Source organism: Anser anser (assembly GCF_964211835.1).
Source record: "Anser anser genome assembly, chromosome: 1".
Classification (NCBI taxonomy): domain Eukaryota; kingdom Metazoa; phylum Chordata; class Aves; order Anseriformes; family Anatidae; genus Anser; species Anser anser.
Window position 1 is genome coordinate 7,985,139 of NC_139720.1, and position 14,066 is coordinate 7,999,204.

At 47.8% G+C, this 14,066-nt stretch overlaps 1 protein-coding gene across 2 annotated transcripts in view; it reads left to right on the top strand.

The window, feature by feature from the left end:
- The first annotated feature begins 5,077 nt into the window (after window positions 1–5,077).
- ELAPOR2 (endosome-lysosome associated apoptosis and autophagy regulator family member 2) overlaps window positions 5,078–14,066 on the top strand; it is a 102,248-nt gene continuing 93,259 nt past the window's right edge. For both annotated transcript variants that reach the window (XR_014577407.1, XM_083819362.1), the window contains exon 1: window positions 5,078–5,438. Coding sequence is in view for 1 of the 2 variants with exons in the window: in XM_083819362.1 (XP_083675488.1) it covers window positions 5,319–5,438 (120 nt within the window). In the remaining variant the exon portion in view is untranslated. The remainder of the gene's footprint in view (window positions 5,439–14,066) is intronic.

Here is a 14,066-nt window from a genome sequence, read left to right on the forward strand (position 1 = left end):
TGGCTCCTTCTAGCTGAAGCCTCCCAAATATAACTGGGACTTCAAGTCAACTTGTAGGTCAACATGATGGGGTAGATCAGGCTGCTCGATCATGACATGCCTTTGGAGTCACCATAAAGACCAGTTTTGGCAGCGTGCTGGTGTAGGGTCAGCGCAATTTCACACCCACATGCGTGAGATCAGAATTGGGCTCTCCACATCATAAATCACATCTCTGCCTTCTACTGAAATGACTTCGTTACAGTCTTTGACATTTAGTTGGGTACTTTTTATTTGGAAAAAAACTGTTCTTTGAAAGTTTACAAAGGCTCTCCCGGGAGCAGAAAATCAATACCGATGTTAATACCGAGTTACAGTTGTTTGCTGCCATTGTGTGTGTCAACACTACTGGCAGTGTCAGTGCAATTAATTTGGCTGCCGACCGCAGTGACAATGTGGTAATAAAATATGTCATATCTACAGAAGTTCCTATTTATCGAGCAGGTGGGACTTTCAAAGCATTTTAATGTTGGCTCACTATGGCTCCCAGTGATGGGCATTGCTTTCTGTGAAGCTTTCGAAGAGCAAGGAAATGTCGTCATTGATTCGGGAGCGCAAAGACCTTTGAGAAGACCCTTGAAAATTCACCTTTTTAATCACAAAAACCTTCATCAAGCTCAAGCTAGTTAATGGAAAAGATGGGCCCCTATTCCTTTTTCACACTATGTGAAAGCTTCATGACATTTAATTTAATTTTATTTTTTTTTTCCTGGAGATGAGAGGTGCCTCTGGTGGGGGGGGTGGGAGATGGAGTTTTCTCTACCACATCACGGGATGGTGGGCCCTGATGCTTCTGTGAGGATGTGAGAGACAAATGGTGGCTGGAGATGATGGGTAGCATGGGGACCCTTCGGGCAGGGTTACAGCGCTGCGTAGAGGCTGCTCTGCCTTCAACTCTTTCCCAGAATCAAGGCCATGCACCTGCAGAGCCCTTACTACCCTAAAACGAAGACGATCAGCCTCAATATTCCCAGCATCGCCATAGAAAGGGCTGCAGGACTAGCCCAAATAACCCTTCTTTACCGCAAAAAGTTATTTATTCAGTGTCATTCACCCTAACTTACTTCACACACCAAGTGACCACAGCCAAAGCACACAGATTTTTAGCTCTCTAGCAGTTTGCACCTCTATAAACAGAGCCGCATTACTTTTCAGGTGGCTCACAACCCCCAGGCTGTGTGTCCTCGCCGGGCATAACCACGCCGAGCCGGGTCCCCCAGTGCCACCTAACGAGGCTCGGCTCTGCACGCGAAGTCAAGGGAGCCATCATTACCCAAAACACTCCTGCGACCCGCGAGCAGATAAATAGCTCTGCTGGGAAAAGGCAGCCGTGGATGGATGGCTGAGAAACTCTAATGGCAACAGCGAACGGGGTCGGAAGCTGATCCTGCTGTCTATCAGCAGTTATCTTGGAAATATTTACCGGCGCTGTTCCTCCGTACTCAAAGCAAACACGCTCGCTGATTTTAATGCAGTGGTTGCTGCTTTTTATTCTACATGCACCAGGGGAAAAAAAAATAATCACCTGGCCTGTATGTTTAAAAACTGAAAATGCGTATTTTCCCCTTAGTCTGGAAAGCAAAGAAGGAGCTGTCAAATCATATTGATATCTCAAAAGCAGAGCAATTCGACTCTTATTGCTGAATTTCTTGTGATTCAGATTCAAGCAAGGCAGCTTAGCTCTCTAACATCTCTCTCCAGGTCCATAGATTCAAACAGCATCAAGTGCTTTGGATCTTTCATGCCTAACCTTTGCATACCCAATATTAAATTGTATGTATTAAAGGAATTCTTCTAATGCCAAGCCGTGAGTAAGATTTACAGGAAAATTCAACTTAAGTTGCAGTGAGGAAGGATGAACGACTGGAGGGCTCTCAGAGGTTTAAAGGGGATCCAAAAGATGAAGTTTGCTGGAAAAGACAGACGCTCTGAGCATCTCTAGGGAGAAGAGTTGAAAATACAGCATTTGGAAACAAGGATATTAAAAAAGGAGGGGAAGGGATAAGTGCTGAGCGTTACGTATGGGAGTAGGAATTATGAGAAGGCAGTATAAGCCGATCCTGACTTTTCTTTAGCCAAAAAGCCAGCCTTTTGCCAGGGTTTTGGAGGTGTGGGTTTACATAAGTATGCTACAGCTACGTGATGAAGCCTGCACAGCCCAGGTCATGTAGCCGCGTAAGCACGCTGTGCTCTACTAGGTCCATCTCGCCGTGCTCTTCTCTGGTTCGGATGCAAGCAGGGCTGGGGGGTGCTGTATAAGCTGGCCAGACACGTACGTCGTAACAGACACCCACAGCTGGAGGACATGAACCTCATCCAAAGAGCACCCTAGGCAGAAGAAAAATATCTATGGTGGGATTCATCTGACGATGTGTAGGTGTTCATGTCTGAGCTAGCTAGACAGATAACGGAGAGAAAAGGCATTTCTAGGGTGACATTCAGCTCCTCCCAAATACGTGATTAAAACATGTCGGAAGAGTGCTGCTATCGCTTGCAGCTCTGGACACTTCAGGGTACCATTTAAAGCAGGTTTCAAAGGTTTAAAACATGTTTGAAATTTCTCATCAGACTTGGGAAGGAGCCATGGAAGGAGTCCTGTGTCTCATGGGAAGCCACCTGAGGGCAGGTAAGGAGTTTTCAGAAACAGAAAAAAAGTGAAAAAGGGTTAACAGTTTCCTTTCCCCTACCGTGTAATCCCACGCAAGGCAATGTCAGCCTACGGGCCTGACTAATCCCGAGTGCAGTTACTAATTGCTGTCAGCCAAACGGGAGCTGGCAGCCCCCAAGATTTCCCTTTCGCTGGGTGTCATTAACAGCAGCGACATACGGCTGCGCCTCTGCCCCGGCCCGCTGGCGGCTGGGGGAGCCCATGGCCTGAGCTCTGCAAACACCAAAGTCCATGATTAACTCGAACATTGCACTGATGGCAGGAAGAGCCACTTACAAAACTGGGTTCTCAATGCTTAAAAGCTGTCAGTTTTTTTTTCTGAGCGCAGTATGAAGGTGCACTTTTAAGAGCATCCTTAACCACCAGATGTATGGAGAGGCACAATAAAGCACAGGGAGCTCTGGAGATGGAGCTTGAAACAAAGCTCACAGTGGTTGCACTATAAATTATTACTACATAGCTTTCTTCCTTTTTTTTTTCTCCTTTTTTCTTTTTTTTTTTAAATTTTTTATTTTATTTTTTCCTTTTATACTTAGAAGTAGAAGGGCAGGGCAGTTGTTTATAACCCAGACTGTGCGATTCTTCTGAATTGCTTTTGCATCCTCTCACTTGAATCAAAATACTAGGTCAAGATTCCAGATACAGGTCTAAGAGCTGCCAGAGTCACTTACTGCTATGTGCTTTTAGTAGACATAAAAATCCTTTAACTCTGCTACTGCATGCATGTTACTTTTTTTCTGTTATAATTACATGATGCTTCCCAAATCCTGCGCTGCTTCCCTCTGCCTCATTTGTATATGTCTGTCTAAGCTGATTAATTTTTATAAGAGTATCCTTTATTATTATTATTATTATTTTTTGTTCCCTGCTCCCATTTATTTATTTATTTATTTATTTATTTATTTATTTATTTGCAGGCTTCATGCCTACTGGGTACTGCAGAGTTTTTGCCACGCTCCCTTCAGGTAATTTCAGAATTTAACCTCACAGGCATTTCAGACCCTATTCAAATAGGGTCTGTTTGAATAGACCCTATTCAAACGGGTTGGAAGGGACCTCAAAGCCCACCCAGTGCTGAGAAAAAAAGGAAATTTCAAACTTGTTGATGTTTGCAGAGCATCACTGAGCTCCCTCCAGGCTGCTCCGGCAAGGTCCTCAGATGGCAAGCAAAGATGTAATGAAACTGTTTTTGTGTGAGCATGGAGTCACAGTGATGACACCAGCCAGGGAGAGGGGTCACACAACGCGGTCAAAATCTGACTCCGCTCCTCTCCTCCTGATCTCCCTTCCAGAGATGAATAAAGGCTGAGTCAAACCTGGATCACAGTGAGCAGGAATTGCAGTAAAATCGCCAAAAAAAAAAAAAAAGTCACTCAACAAATTAGAAGTACAAAAAAAAAAAAAAAGAAAAAAAGCATTATGTATTGGAGTTAGAAAAGGTGGATCGATAGGGCCAGGAACATGCTGTGCTGGTGACGTGGGGCGCGCTGTGTCTGTGCTGGGTGTTGCTGGTTGTGTAGGAGATGGAAGGGGGCAGGCAGCGGTGCCAGGCAGGGTGAGCGGCAGTGCCTGAAGCACCAAAGCACTTCGTCAGGAATGAGTAGGTGGGCTTTGCTGGATGAAGGGGAGACAAACCCCGGGATGAAATACAGCCAGAGAGGGAGAAGTCGGCGTCATTCTGGGGGTGCATTTGGGTCAGGCTGTGAATGAGCTGCTCCTCTCCCGTCCTGTGGAGAAGGGTCACTGTCACACGGCGGCGGGCAGGGGAGCGATCTGTTGTGCATCCAGCCGGAGATCCCCCCTGCACCCTACCTGGAGATTCCCCCCTGCATCCAGCTGGAGATCCCCCCTGCACCCTACCTGGAGATCCCCCCTGCATCCAGCTGGAGATCCCCCCTGCACCCTACCTGGAGATCCCCCTGCATCCAGCTGGAGATCCCCTTTATCCTTCCTGGAGTTCCCCCCCTGCATCCTACCTGCAGATCCCCTCTCCATCCCACCTGCAGATCCCCCTCGCATCCCAGCTGGGGGGGATCCCACCTCCGGGGGGTGCCCGGGCGGTGCAAGGACCCAAGGAGCAGGGAGCCGGGTGCCAGCTCTCCCCCGGCACACGGGGACGGGAGCGGAGCAGCCGAGAGCAGGGCAGGGGGGGGGATTTCCCCCTGCAGCGCCGCTCCCCCCCAGGACCCTTTTGGGGTCGGGGAAGCTACAACCGGGGGGGGGATGCAAGCTCCCAGCTCCTGGGCTGGCTGAGCCTCGGCAGCATGCGCCTGCGCTGGCTGCCTGGTTGGCTGCTGGCCTGCCTTCCTCCTCCTCCTCCTCCTCCTCCTCCTCCTCCTCCTCCTCCTCCTCCTCCTCCTCCTCCGGGCCCCTCCTCCGGGCTCTGGCGGTGCCTCCAGCCGGCAGCCGGCGGCCGGCGGGGCCGCTGCCACCCGTGCCAGCGCCGTGCCCCCCCCCCTTTTCCTCCCCCCTCTTTCCCCAGGGGTTATGCCCCGCTGCAGGGGGGGCTCAGGGCCAGGGCCAGCCCCTCGCGGAGGCAGGGGCAGGCAGGAGGTGTCCGGCAGGGAGCGGGGACGGTGACACCCCCCCCCCCCCCTCCAGCAGCCGAAGGATGCGGAGCCGAAGGATGCGGAGGCTCGGAGCGGAGCGGGGGTGCGGGGGCACCGCCTGGCTGTGCTGCTGGCTGCTGGGCTGCCAGGCTGCCGCCCTGCAGCTGCCGCCTTGCCAAGAGGTGAGATTTGGGATTTTTTTTTTCTTTTTTTTTTTTTTTTTTCCCTCCTCATTTTTTCCCCCCCCCTCGGGCTGGGGATTTGCCCGTAGATAAGGTGGCACCCCGGGGCTGGGGGTGTGGATGGGGATGGCTGCCCCCCCCCCAGGGCTACCCTTTGGGATGATAGAAGGAGACGGGACCCCCCCGAGCAGCTGAGCCCCCCCCCACAGTAAAGGGGCTCCCCCTTTGGAGCTGCCCCTTTGGCTGCCGGTCCGACCCCCCCCAAAATCATTGCTGCTCCCTCCCCTGCGTGGAAATAGCCGAGACCCCCCCCCACCGCCCCCACCCCACGCCAGAGGGACACGGGTGGTGCTCGCTGCTTTTCTAAACACTGCCCTGAATCAGTGCAAAAGGGGATGGGTGGGGGGGTCAAGCTGTCCCAACCCCCCCCCCCCCCCCCAAAATGTGTCACCCGGGGGTGTCCTAGGCTGAGCCACGCGTGTGATAAGGGCAGAGAAACTTTCTGCCTCTCTCCTGCCGTACAAACCCGACCGGGGAGGGACAGAGCCGTGGGGCTGGGGGCTGCGGGTCTGGGGTGCTCAGCCCAGGACAAGCCTCGATGGAGGGGACCGAGGCTGCCCCTGTCTGCTCCAGGGTTTGCGTCCTCATCCCTGCGTGCGGGGAGACCCTCTCTGCTGCTTTTCAAGAGCAACCGAGCCGTTCCCGTGCGTTAAATCTGGGTGTGGGGGCTGCGTGCCACCTTCCCGAACTGCGCTTGGTGGCTGTAGAGAAGCAGAAACCTGTGAGGTGGTTGGCAGCGATCGGTCCCCTTCTTCTACCTCTCCGGGGGTGCTCACGGAGCTTCCTCGCCTACTGGGGCTGCAGTATTTAACAAGAAATAGATGTATATCCCCAGAGAGGGTCCTGATCCGTGCTTGGGGGCTATCGCACCCTAGGACCTCAGCTGGAGGTGCAGAAGCCCCTGTCTCCTCCCTGTGGGGAGGGAGGGCATCCCCAGCATCGGGAATATTCCCTCTTTGGCTCTCAGATATCTACTTTTCGCCTTCCAAGCAGCAGACCCTCACTGGGAGGGCTCAGGGTTAGGTTAGTGTGGGAAGTCTCGCAGTACGGGGAAATGCGGGATGCCCGAATCGGTGGCTGTTTGGGGTGTGTTTCTGCTAAACGCTGGCCATCCTGAGAGAAGGGGGGTTATGGAGCCACCTGCTTTATATCACCTGTCTGCCTTCGCAGCTGGTGAAGGAAAGCAGGCCCCGTGAGGGCTGCTCTCATCCTACCTCTTTGCTCGGAGACTGAAGCTCTGCAGAAGGTTAAAGGCGACAGCTCAGTCTCAGCAGGGGTACCCGGGGGGTGCAGCTGGTATTTTGAACTTTGCAATTTCTCTGCTGGGGCCCCATTTCCGTGCCCCTTCGGATCCAGACCTGAGTGCTTTTCCCTCCTTTTCAGAAGGATGGACAATGTTGTTTTGCCTTAAATTTTCACCTATGTACCCTTTGAGACACAGACTTCCCTCGCTCACGTGGTGAAAGAGCTGCACGTAACTTGTGCTGGTGTGTGTGTGTGTGCACCCATGCAACCGTATATCCCACGGAATATAATTGCAAACGTGTCTGGGTTGATTTAAAAAAAAATAAATAAAAACAGCTTGCAAAGAACCAGGCTGGCAGAGCAGCTGATTTGCAAAAGGGAAGAACAAAGCTGGTGGTTCATGTAAAACACAGCTAATGCCTGGCTGTCATGTGTCGGTCTCCAAACTTTTTGTTGTAATTTGGCCTTATTTGAGCGATCTGGGTGTATTGCCTTTAAAATCACAGCTTCTCCTGTTGTGATTGACTCTGGGCTGAGCAGACTCGCGATGAAAAAGCGCTGCCTGTAATATTATTACAGCCCTTTGAAGACTCGGGGAAGACTTACTGGCTTGTACCCAAAAGGCATGAGAAGCACAGGGCTTAATGCTCTGGCAGGTAGTTCATTGTGAATCTACAGGGGATCTTGCCTTTAGCTGCACTTTTTTTTTCACCCCTTTCTTTGACAGCTCGTTTTTCTTTCTCCTCTGTGCTATAAGAAATATGCCTGTCTGCCAGTCTGTGAGATTTCCACGCTGGTACAGCATTTGCAGCAGCGGGATCTCTGGCTGTGTCTGAGGCTCCGCGGTGCTCCGATAACACAGATAGTAACGATAATCACGTGTCGCAATGTCACTTTCCAGAAACCTTTTTGACATTGCTTTCTTTCGTCGGGGCCAGAAGTAGTTCAGCACGCTGCGTTTGGGAAGGGTATGTCTGTGCTGCAAACCAAATGTGCGAGCAGCGAGAATGGATGTTCCCGTGGGTGGTTTTCGTGGAGCACATTGGTGTAGCCACGAGCTTCTGGCATACCAGTGTTCATCCCCGGTGGTGATGCCCATTTGTACCCTGAGCTCTGTGGTGCTGGCAGCTCGTCCGAAGATGGGCTGGGTGCGACCCCAAGAGCTGGAGGCAGACTGGGCTTGGATGATTGGGGTCCCTGTGGGGTGCAGGAGTTGGGGAGCCCGACCCGCTGCTGTATCCTGCGCTTCTGGCCAGCTGGTGACTCGATTAGGATGAGAATAACTGCTCGGTGACTTCTTTCTGCTCGTGCCAGCAATGAATGGGATACTGATACAAACGTTTCACGTGTTGCATAAATTCTGACTTCACGGGGAGTTGATGACACCCGTGTTTTTCACTGGCATTGAGTACGTGTTCAGCTATTATGATGGGAATGATGAGATATTCGTGCCCATCCCCCTGCCACCGCAGGGTGTGTTTTTATTACGCCTTGTGTTGTGCTGCCTGCCTGATGCTTTCTCTAAACTTTCCAATTGAATGAGTCTTCGTTGGCTTCTCCTTAGAGGCTCTCCCAAATCTGAATGCATTTTTCTTTTAGGACATTTTGGCTGATACTCAGCCTAAATGGATCATTTCTCATTTAATCATTCCTTTCCCTCTGTTGTTTTTGTAAAAAAAATGACTCTTCTACTTCTCATTCAGCCAAATTGTTTGCAAAGAGGGATAAGAAGTATCTGAGCTGCTAGCAAAAATGTTTTCTCTCATATACCCTCTTTGACTGTAAGTCAGTGTGCAGGGTGAGAGCGGACACATATAATTTTGATGAGTGTAATAAATGTGAAGCTGCTATATTGGATGGTTTACCTGCCTACTATGATGGCAGGCAAACCAGGTACAGGATTATAAAATGAATGAGTAGAAAAGGTAATGCTAAATGCCTTCTATATGAGAAAGTATTTTTGTACTAGTCTGCTGGGATATTTCTGGAGAAGATAGAAGCGATAGAAATAATTTATTTGGACAATGAAAAAATCTTTCATAAAATCACTTGCAAGACACAGCCAAGGAAATCTTAAGGAGAGAGAAACTGGGTCAGGTGCCACGGATTAACGATGTTGAAATAATGTCCATTTTCATGATGAGAAAAGGTTAAAAAATGGGACGTACCTAAGTTAAGTATGAGGTATTTTAAGTATATTAGTATGTTAAATCAAGATAATAGGTACTAAGATAAGCAGTTTGGGAAGCGAGGTGAAACTCTGTCTTTCCATATTAAGGATGGAGAGGAGATATGTGTCAGTCTTGGAAGGATGTTATGTAACAGAGCTAGATAAAGTCAGCACACCTGTCACCAAAGATAGGCTAGCAGGAAAAACAGGAACATCTGCCAGAAGGAATCCGAGTGTCTTAGGCACTGCTCTGTTGTAAGAGAACTGTACCTGCCTGGGAAAAGGGCTGGGGTCATAATGGGGGGCCCTGCAGGGACAGCATCCTATGGGTGATGGCGAAATAAGTTGGATGAGTGATTTTAAAGAGAGAGAGAGAGATAAAACATGTAAGAGTGTTCTTGCGCCTTATCATTAGTGCTCGGGAACTGCGAATAATTGCGTTTGTGCTATAATATGTTAATAAACGTGTGGTGATCAAAGCAGAGGGAGATGCTGTTGAGGTAAGAGGGGAATAACTCAAAGGAGGGAGAAAAAGAAAAACATTTGTTAATGCAAGGGGTAGAGAAAGCTAAAGAGGTGCAAGTCTTCAGGATAAGGTAGAACTAAAAAGGCTCTCTGTGCCTTTGTAAAGCTAAATGTTATTACTATTAAAAGGATATGTTTTTATTTTCATGTAGCTGTAAACAGCCTATGGAACTTCTTTGTCTCTGGGATTTAGTCTCTGCTGGCCTTGAAGACTCTGAAGGGATTAGCTCATCACTAGACATTTAGGAAGGACTTTTTTCCCAGTAGGTTCTGTCACTGTCCCTTCTTGTTATCCTTGTCCCTTTCTCTGAAGCATCTGCATTGGCTATTTTGGCAGCAAAGTAGGAGCTATCTCTGCCAGCTGGTGGGGTGACCTGGTGTTGTATTCCCTGATTTCTAAACACCCTAAAGGGTCTCAGGCTCCTAATTTATGAGCAATTCCTATTCAGCAGAAGAAGCCGTGGGAAGATTCCTAGACAGTTCATATTAATTTTATCACCTCTTCTTATGCAGCCTTGTGTCTTTGAGATTAAATGAGAAATGGACAGCTTCCATTTGCCACTGTGATGGAGGGTCATAAAGATGAGGAAAGAAAAGCAATAACCGTGCTATAAAACTGCTGACAATAAAGTCGATGGAGTGGAAACACGTGCATAAAAGGTGAGAAGGCAGATACCAAGGCCTAGGTACCCCAGCAGAAAGCATCACTGCCATAGCATGTAGACAGACCAAGGCAGGAGGTGGGGGGAAGCACAGGAGAAACAAGCGCCGTGTCTGAATTTGAAACCTGAGCTGGTAGTTTGAAAAATGGAAAGTGAGCTGTGGTCATAATGACTTGAGAATAAGAAAATTAGGTACAATAGAAGATGCAATAACAGACCATAAACTCGAAAGATTAGTAGACATTAAACCAAGAAAAGATTGCACTACTTCCACCATCAAGCTCTACTTGATCATTCAGGATGAGTATTTACCTTCTGTACAGAAGCCTGAGATCTCTCTTCGTCTCCCTTCTTCGTCTCTCATCTCCAAGCTTTTGTAGCTTTAGAGATGGTGAGTGGGGACATGAGCTCTGCTGGTATTCCTGACACACCCATGCACAACGTTGTGTTGGGAGTCCTGGGTGCTGGGAGGGGTGTGTGCAGAGATTTGTGTTGCATGTTGATTTGGGCAGATGCCCTCCCCACCTGGGCCACATTTTCCACTGGGCATCAGCTGGGAAAGCTTTGGCCGTGCTGTACATTGATTTATGCTGGCTGAGGATCTGCTGGAAGGATTTCCAGTATCAGAAATACTGGATCTGCCCTTGCCTCCACGTCTGACCCCGTGCTCGTCTAAGCCATTGACAGGGCTACCACTGACTGTAACAACCACGGGGTAGAGCCAGAGGTTATCACATCAGGACTTGAAGGGCTCACTCTGTGGACAATGGGGAGATGCAATTAGAGTAGGCTTTCCCTGTGTCAGGGGAACACTACACGTGCATATGCTACACATGCATATGCTATACATATGCATAAGTCACTATCAACACCTGTTGAAGGAAGCAGTGAGCCCAAGTTAAGTAGAAAAAACTTAAAGTGGAGAATAGATCAGGAGTAGTAAGAAGAAAGGCAGCCTGAACCCCTCATGCTTGAGGTAAGAAACAAACAGTGTTTGAGGGGTGTCAGGGAACAGGTCCCACACGTCCCCGAGAGTTGTCATGGTCTTTCCAGGGGCTGCTACTGCAAAGGTGCTGGGCTGACATCCAGCACGGCCGTGTCTTTCCTGACTCTTTTGTCTGCCCAGAAAAGAGTGTCTCTCCCACTCCCCGTTGTTAGCATTTTAGCTATTACTCTTGGCCTGAAAATCTGTTTAGGTTTTGGTTGGTGGTAATAAAAACCTTTTTGGTTTTCAGTCTTTTGAATGTGAAAGTCTGTATAAAGAAGTGAAATGGTCAAAAACCCTTTTCTTGACAACCTCTTCTTCTTCTTCTTCTTCTTCTTCTTCTTTTTTAATGAATACTTTCAGTTTACAAATCATCAACCAAATCTAATAATAACCTTGTTTCAAAAGCTTTGTGATGCTCAGTTTTATAAATAGTGCCAGGCAGTAATCTCTGTATGCTTGGTACAAGGGCTCACAGCCGATTTAAGGTGATTGAAGATGACGAGTGCAGCTGAGCTGCTGGGTCCCCTGTGTTGGTGCTGGTGACCCCAGCAATGAGTCAGAGCAAATGCTGATTCGGCTGAAAATGAAACTGCCAAAAAATTAAAAAAAAAAAAAAAAAAGGAGGAGGGAGGGAAAAAGATGAGTTTTTAGCTGGATGAACGGCAGGGATGACTCAGTGTTGAGTCCCCAGTGGGCCTTTAGGACTCACCAGGCACAAGGCTGGTCCTCTCTTGTTTTGGCTGTGGAATACAAAACTGTGGTCATGTTCTGGATTTACACTGAGATCATGGCAAGGAGACTATTTTCTGGTGGAGGAACAAGAAGAAAATGAGATATAGGTGTAGAAGAACTGGACTGTTGTCCTCCATTGTGGAGTTGTGTGTTCTGCCTTCAGGAAAGGGATATTTGTTGGCTATAAGGCATGCTTTCAATGAAAAAACAATTATTTCAAATGTTGGGCTGTTCCCAACTAGAAGATTTCTTTGACAAACTATTTTTTACTGCTACAAAGAAAAGGCAAATCACTCAACCACTTGGTTTAGCATTAGCCCCTCATGTTTTAGGGTCAAGGAGCACAGCACGCAACAGAAATGGTTTATGGTGATATTTGAAGACATTTGGAAAGTGCCTACAAAAAAAAAAAAAAGATAGGAACTTCATTATTTGGTGGTGAAAATGCTGGGAAGCTCAGCTTTTGTTTGTTTAGATTTCCTTCCATCTTAGAGGTACAAATATTTTCCAGGATGATCTACAGGATCATGGTGTTTGGAACTAGGTAAAAGTCTACACCCAACCTTCTCCCATCAGGAGAAGAGATTCACGTAAGCAGGGGGAGCCAGTCCATGACACTGGGCAGATCCCTGGCCTTCTTCTATTTACCAGGGTAGACACAGCCAAAACATCTGTTTTCTATTCAGTAATTGCCATTGTGGGTTACTAATGCTAATCTTATAATCTAATTGGATGAAAAAAAAAGGAACTGCTTTGGGGAAAGGATGAGCTTTTCCTCTGAGTTTGGAACTATCCTGAGCTTGCTTAGAAATATTTTCGTTGTAGCAAATAAAGTCAGGAAATTGAAATATGTTGGATAACCAAGCTCAAGAAAGAAGCAACAGGGAGTGCAAAACCTGAAGCTGCCATTAACATAACTGCTGCTGGGTTGATTAAGTACAATAGGTGTTTAATAGTAGAGGAATCAGTGTGTACAGTGAACGTACACTCCCAGAAAATGAAAATACTGTGAAGTGGCGACTCCCAGTAGCAAACTGAAGGGTAGAGGTGATTTAGACCTCAGCTGTTGACTCTCAAAGTGTTAATTTCCTGTAGTGCTTCTTGCAGCATATGAAATCCTTCTGGTTTTGTTCTTGCTCTCTGAAGTTTCTCAAAGGAAAATCCTCATATGGACTGGTTGGGTTTAAAAAACATGCAAGGGTAGAGCCGTGCCTTTTGAGAGATGTGCGTCGGAAAAGGATGGCTTATGTTTTTTTCACAGGCTTTTATATCCATGGCTCCCTCCTGCTGGCAAGTCAACAGTGCTGATCAAATGCTGCTTGTTTCTGGTTGGCTCCTTTTAATCCCCAGCACTGTGGTTCCTTAAAGCAAATGAAGAAGAAGAAAGATTTCCCAAGACAGTTCTTTTCTTCTCTCTTTTGTTTGGTCTTATTTCATCCAATTTAAAAAAGAAATAATCAGACTTTTCTTTGAAGGAAAGAAACAGGAACCCTAATCAGCCTCCTTTACAGCAGGATTAATGCTTGCATGAAGGGAATGTGACCCGATGTGCATTTCAGGGATGCTGGGAGGCTGCTCAGTAGAATTGGAGTGGAGAAATGATTCAGCTCTTAGCACTGCACCTTTCTTGGCAAGCATCCGCCCTGCAGACCTGCTGATGAGCAGCTTGTCTTGCCTCGTGACTAATGTCAAGTGTCCTGGTTAGTAAGGTAACGGCCGTCTTCCCTAGAGCTGCTCAAATAACACCTGAACCCCGGCCAACTGAAGAGCAGACAGGGTGACTCTGTCGATTAACGATGGTTTTGGATGCTGAATATAGGAGTCACCAGGACTCTGAATTCTCCTTTCTTTTTTTGGCTGGAAGCCCAGTGAGCTCTATGTTAGCCTTTGCATGGAAAGAGGAAGGGGGTCTAAAGGTGTTGCTCAATCCTGCACCAAAGCAACATGTCCCATTAGTGTTGAGGGATCCTTATAGGGATGCACAGACCAGGCATCACAAATAATTCAGCCTTCAGCCCTACCTCCTTACTGAAACAGCTGTAATTGATGGTCAGATTCCCATTCACTTTAGCTAAGAAGAGCCACAAAGTGAAAAGGAATCAATTCCCCTCTCCTTTAGTTTTGCAGTATTTTTAACTGCACTCAATGCCAATGCTGCTTACATGTTTGCTGGCTTCTCTGAAGAGCCATCTAATTTTTAGTTCCAGCTTTTAAATTTAAAAAGAAAGCTGTTTTGCAGCATTGTC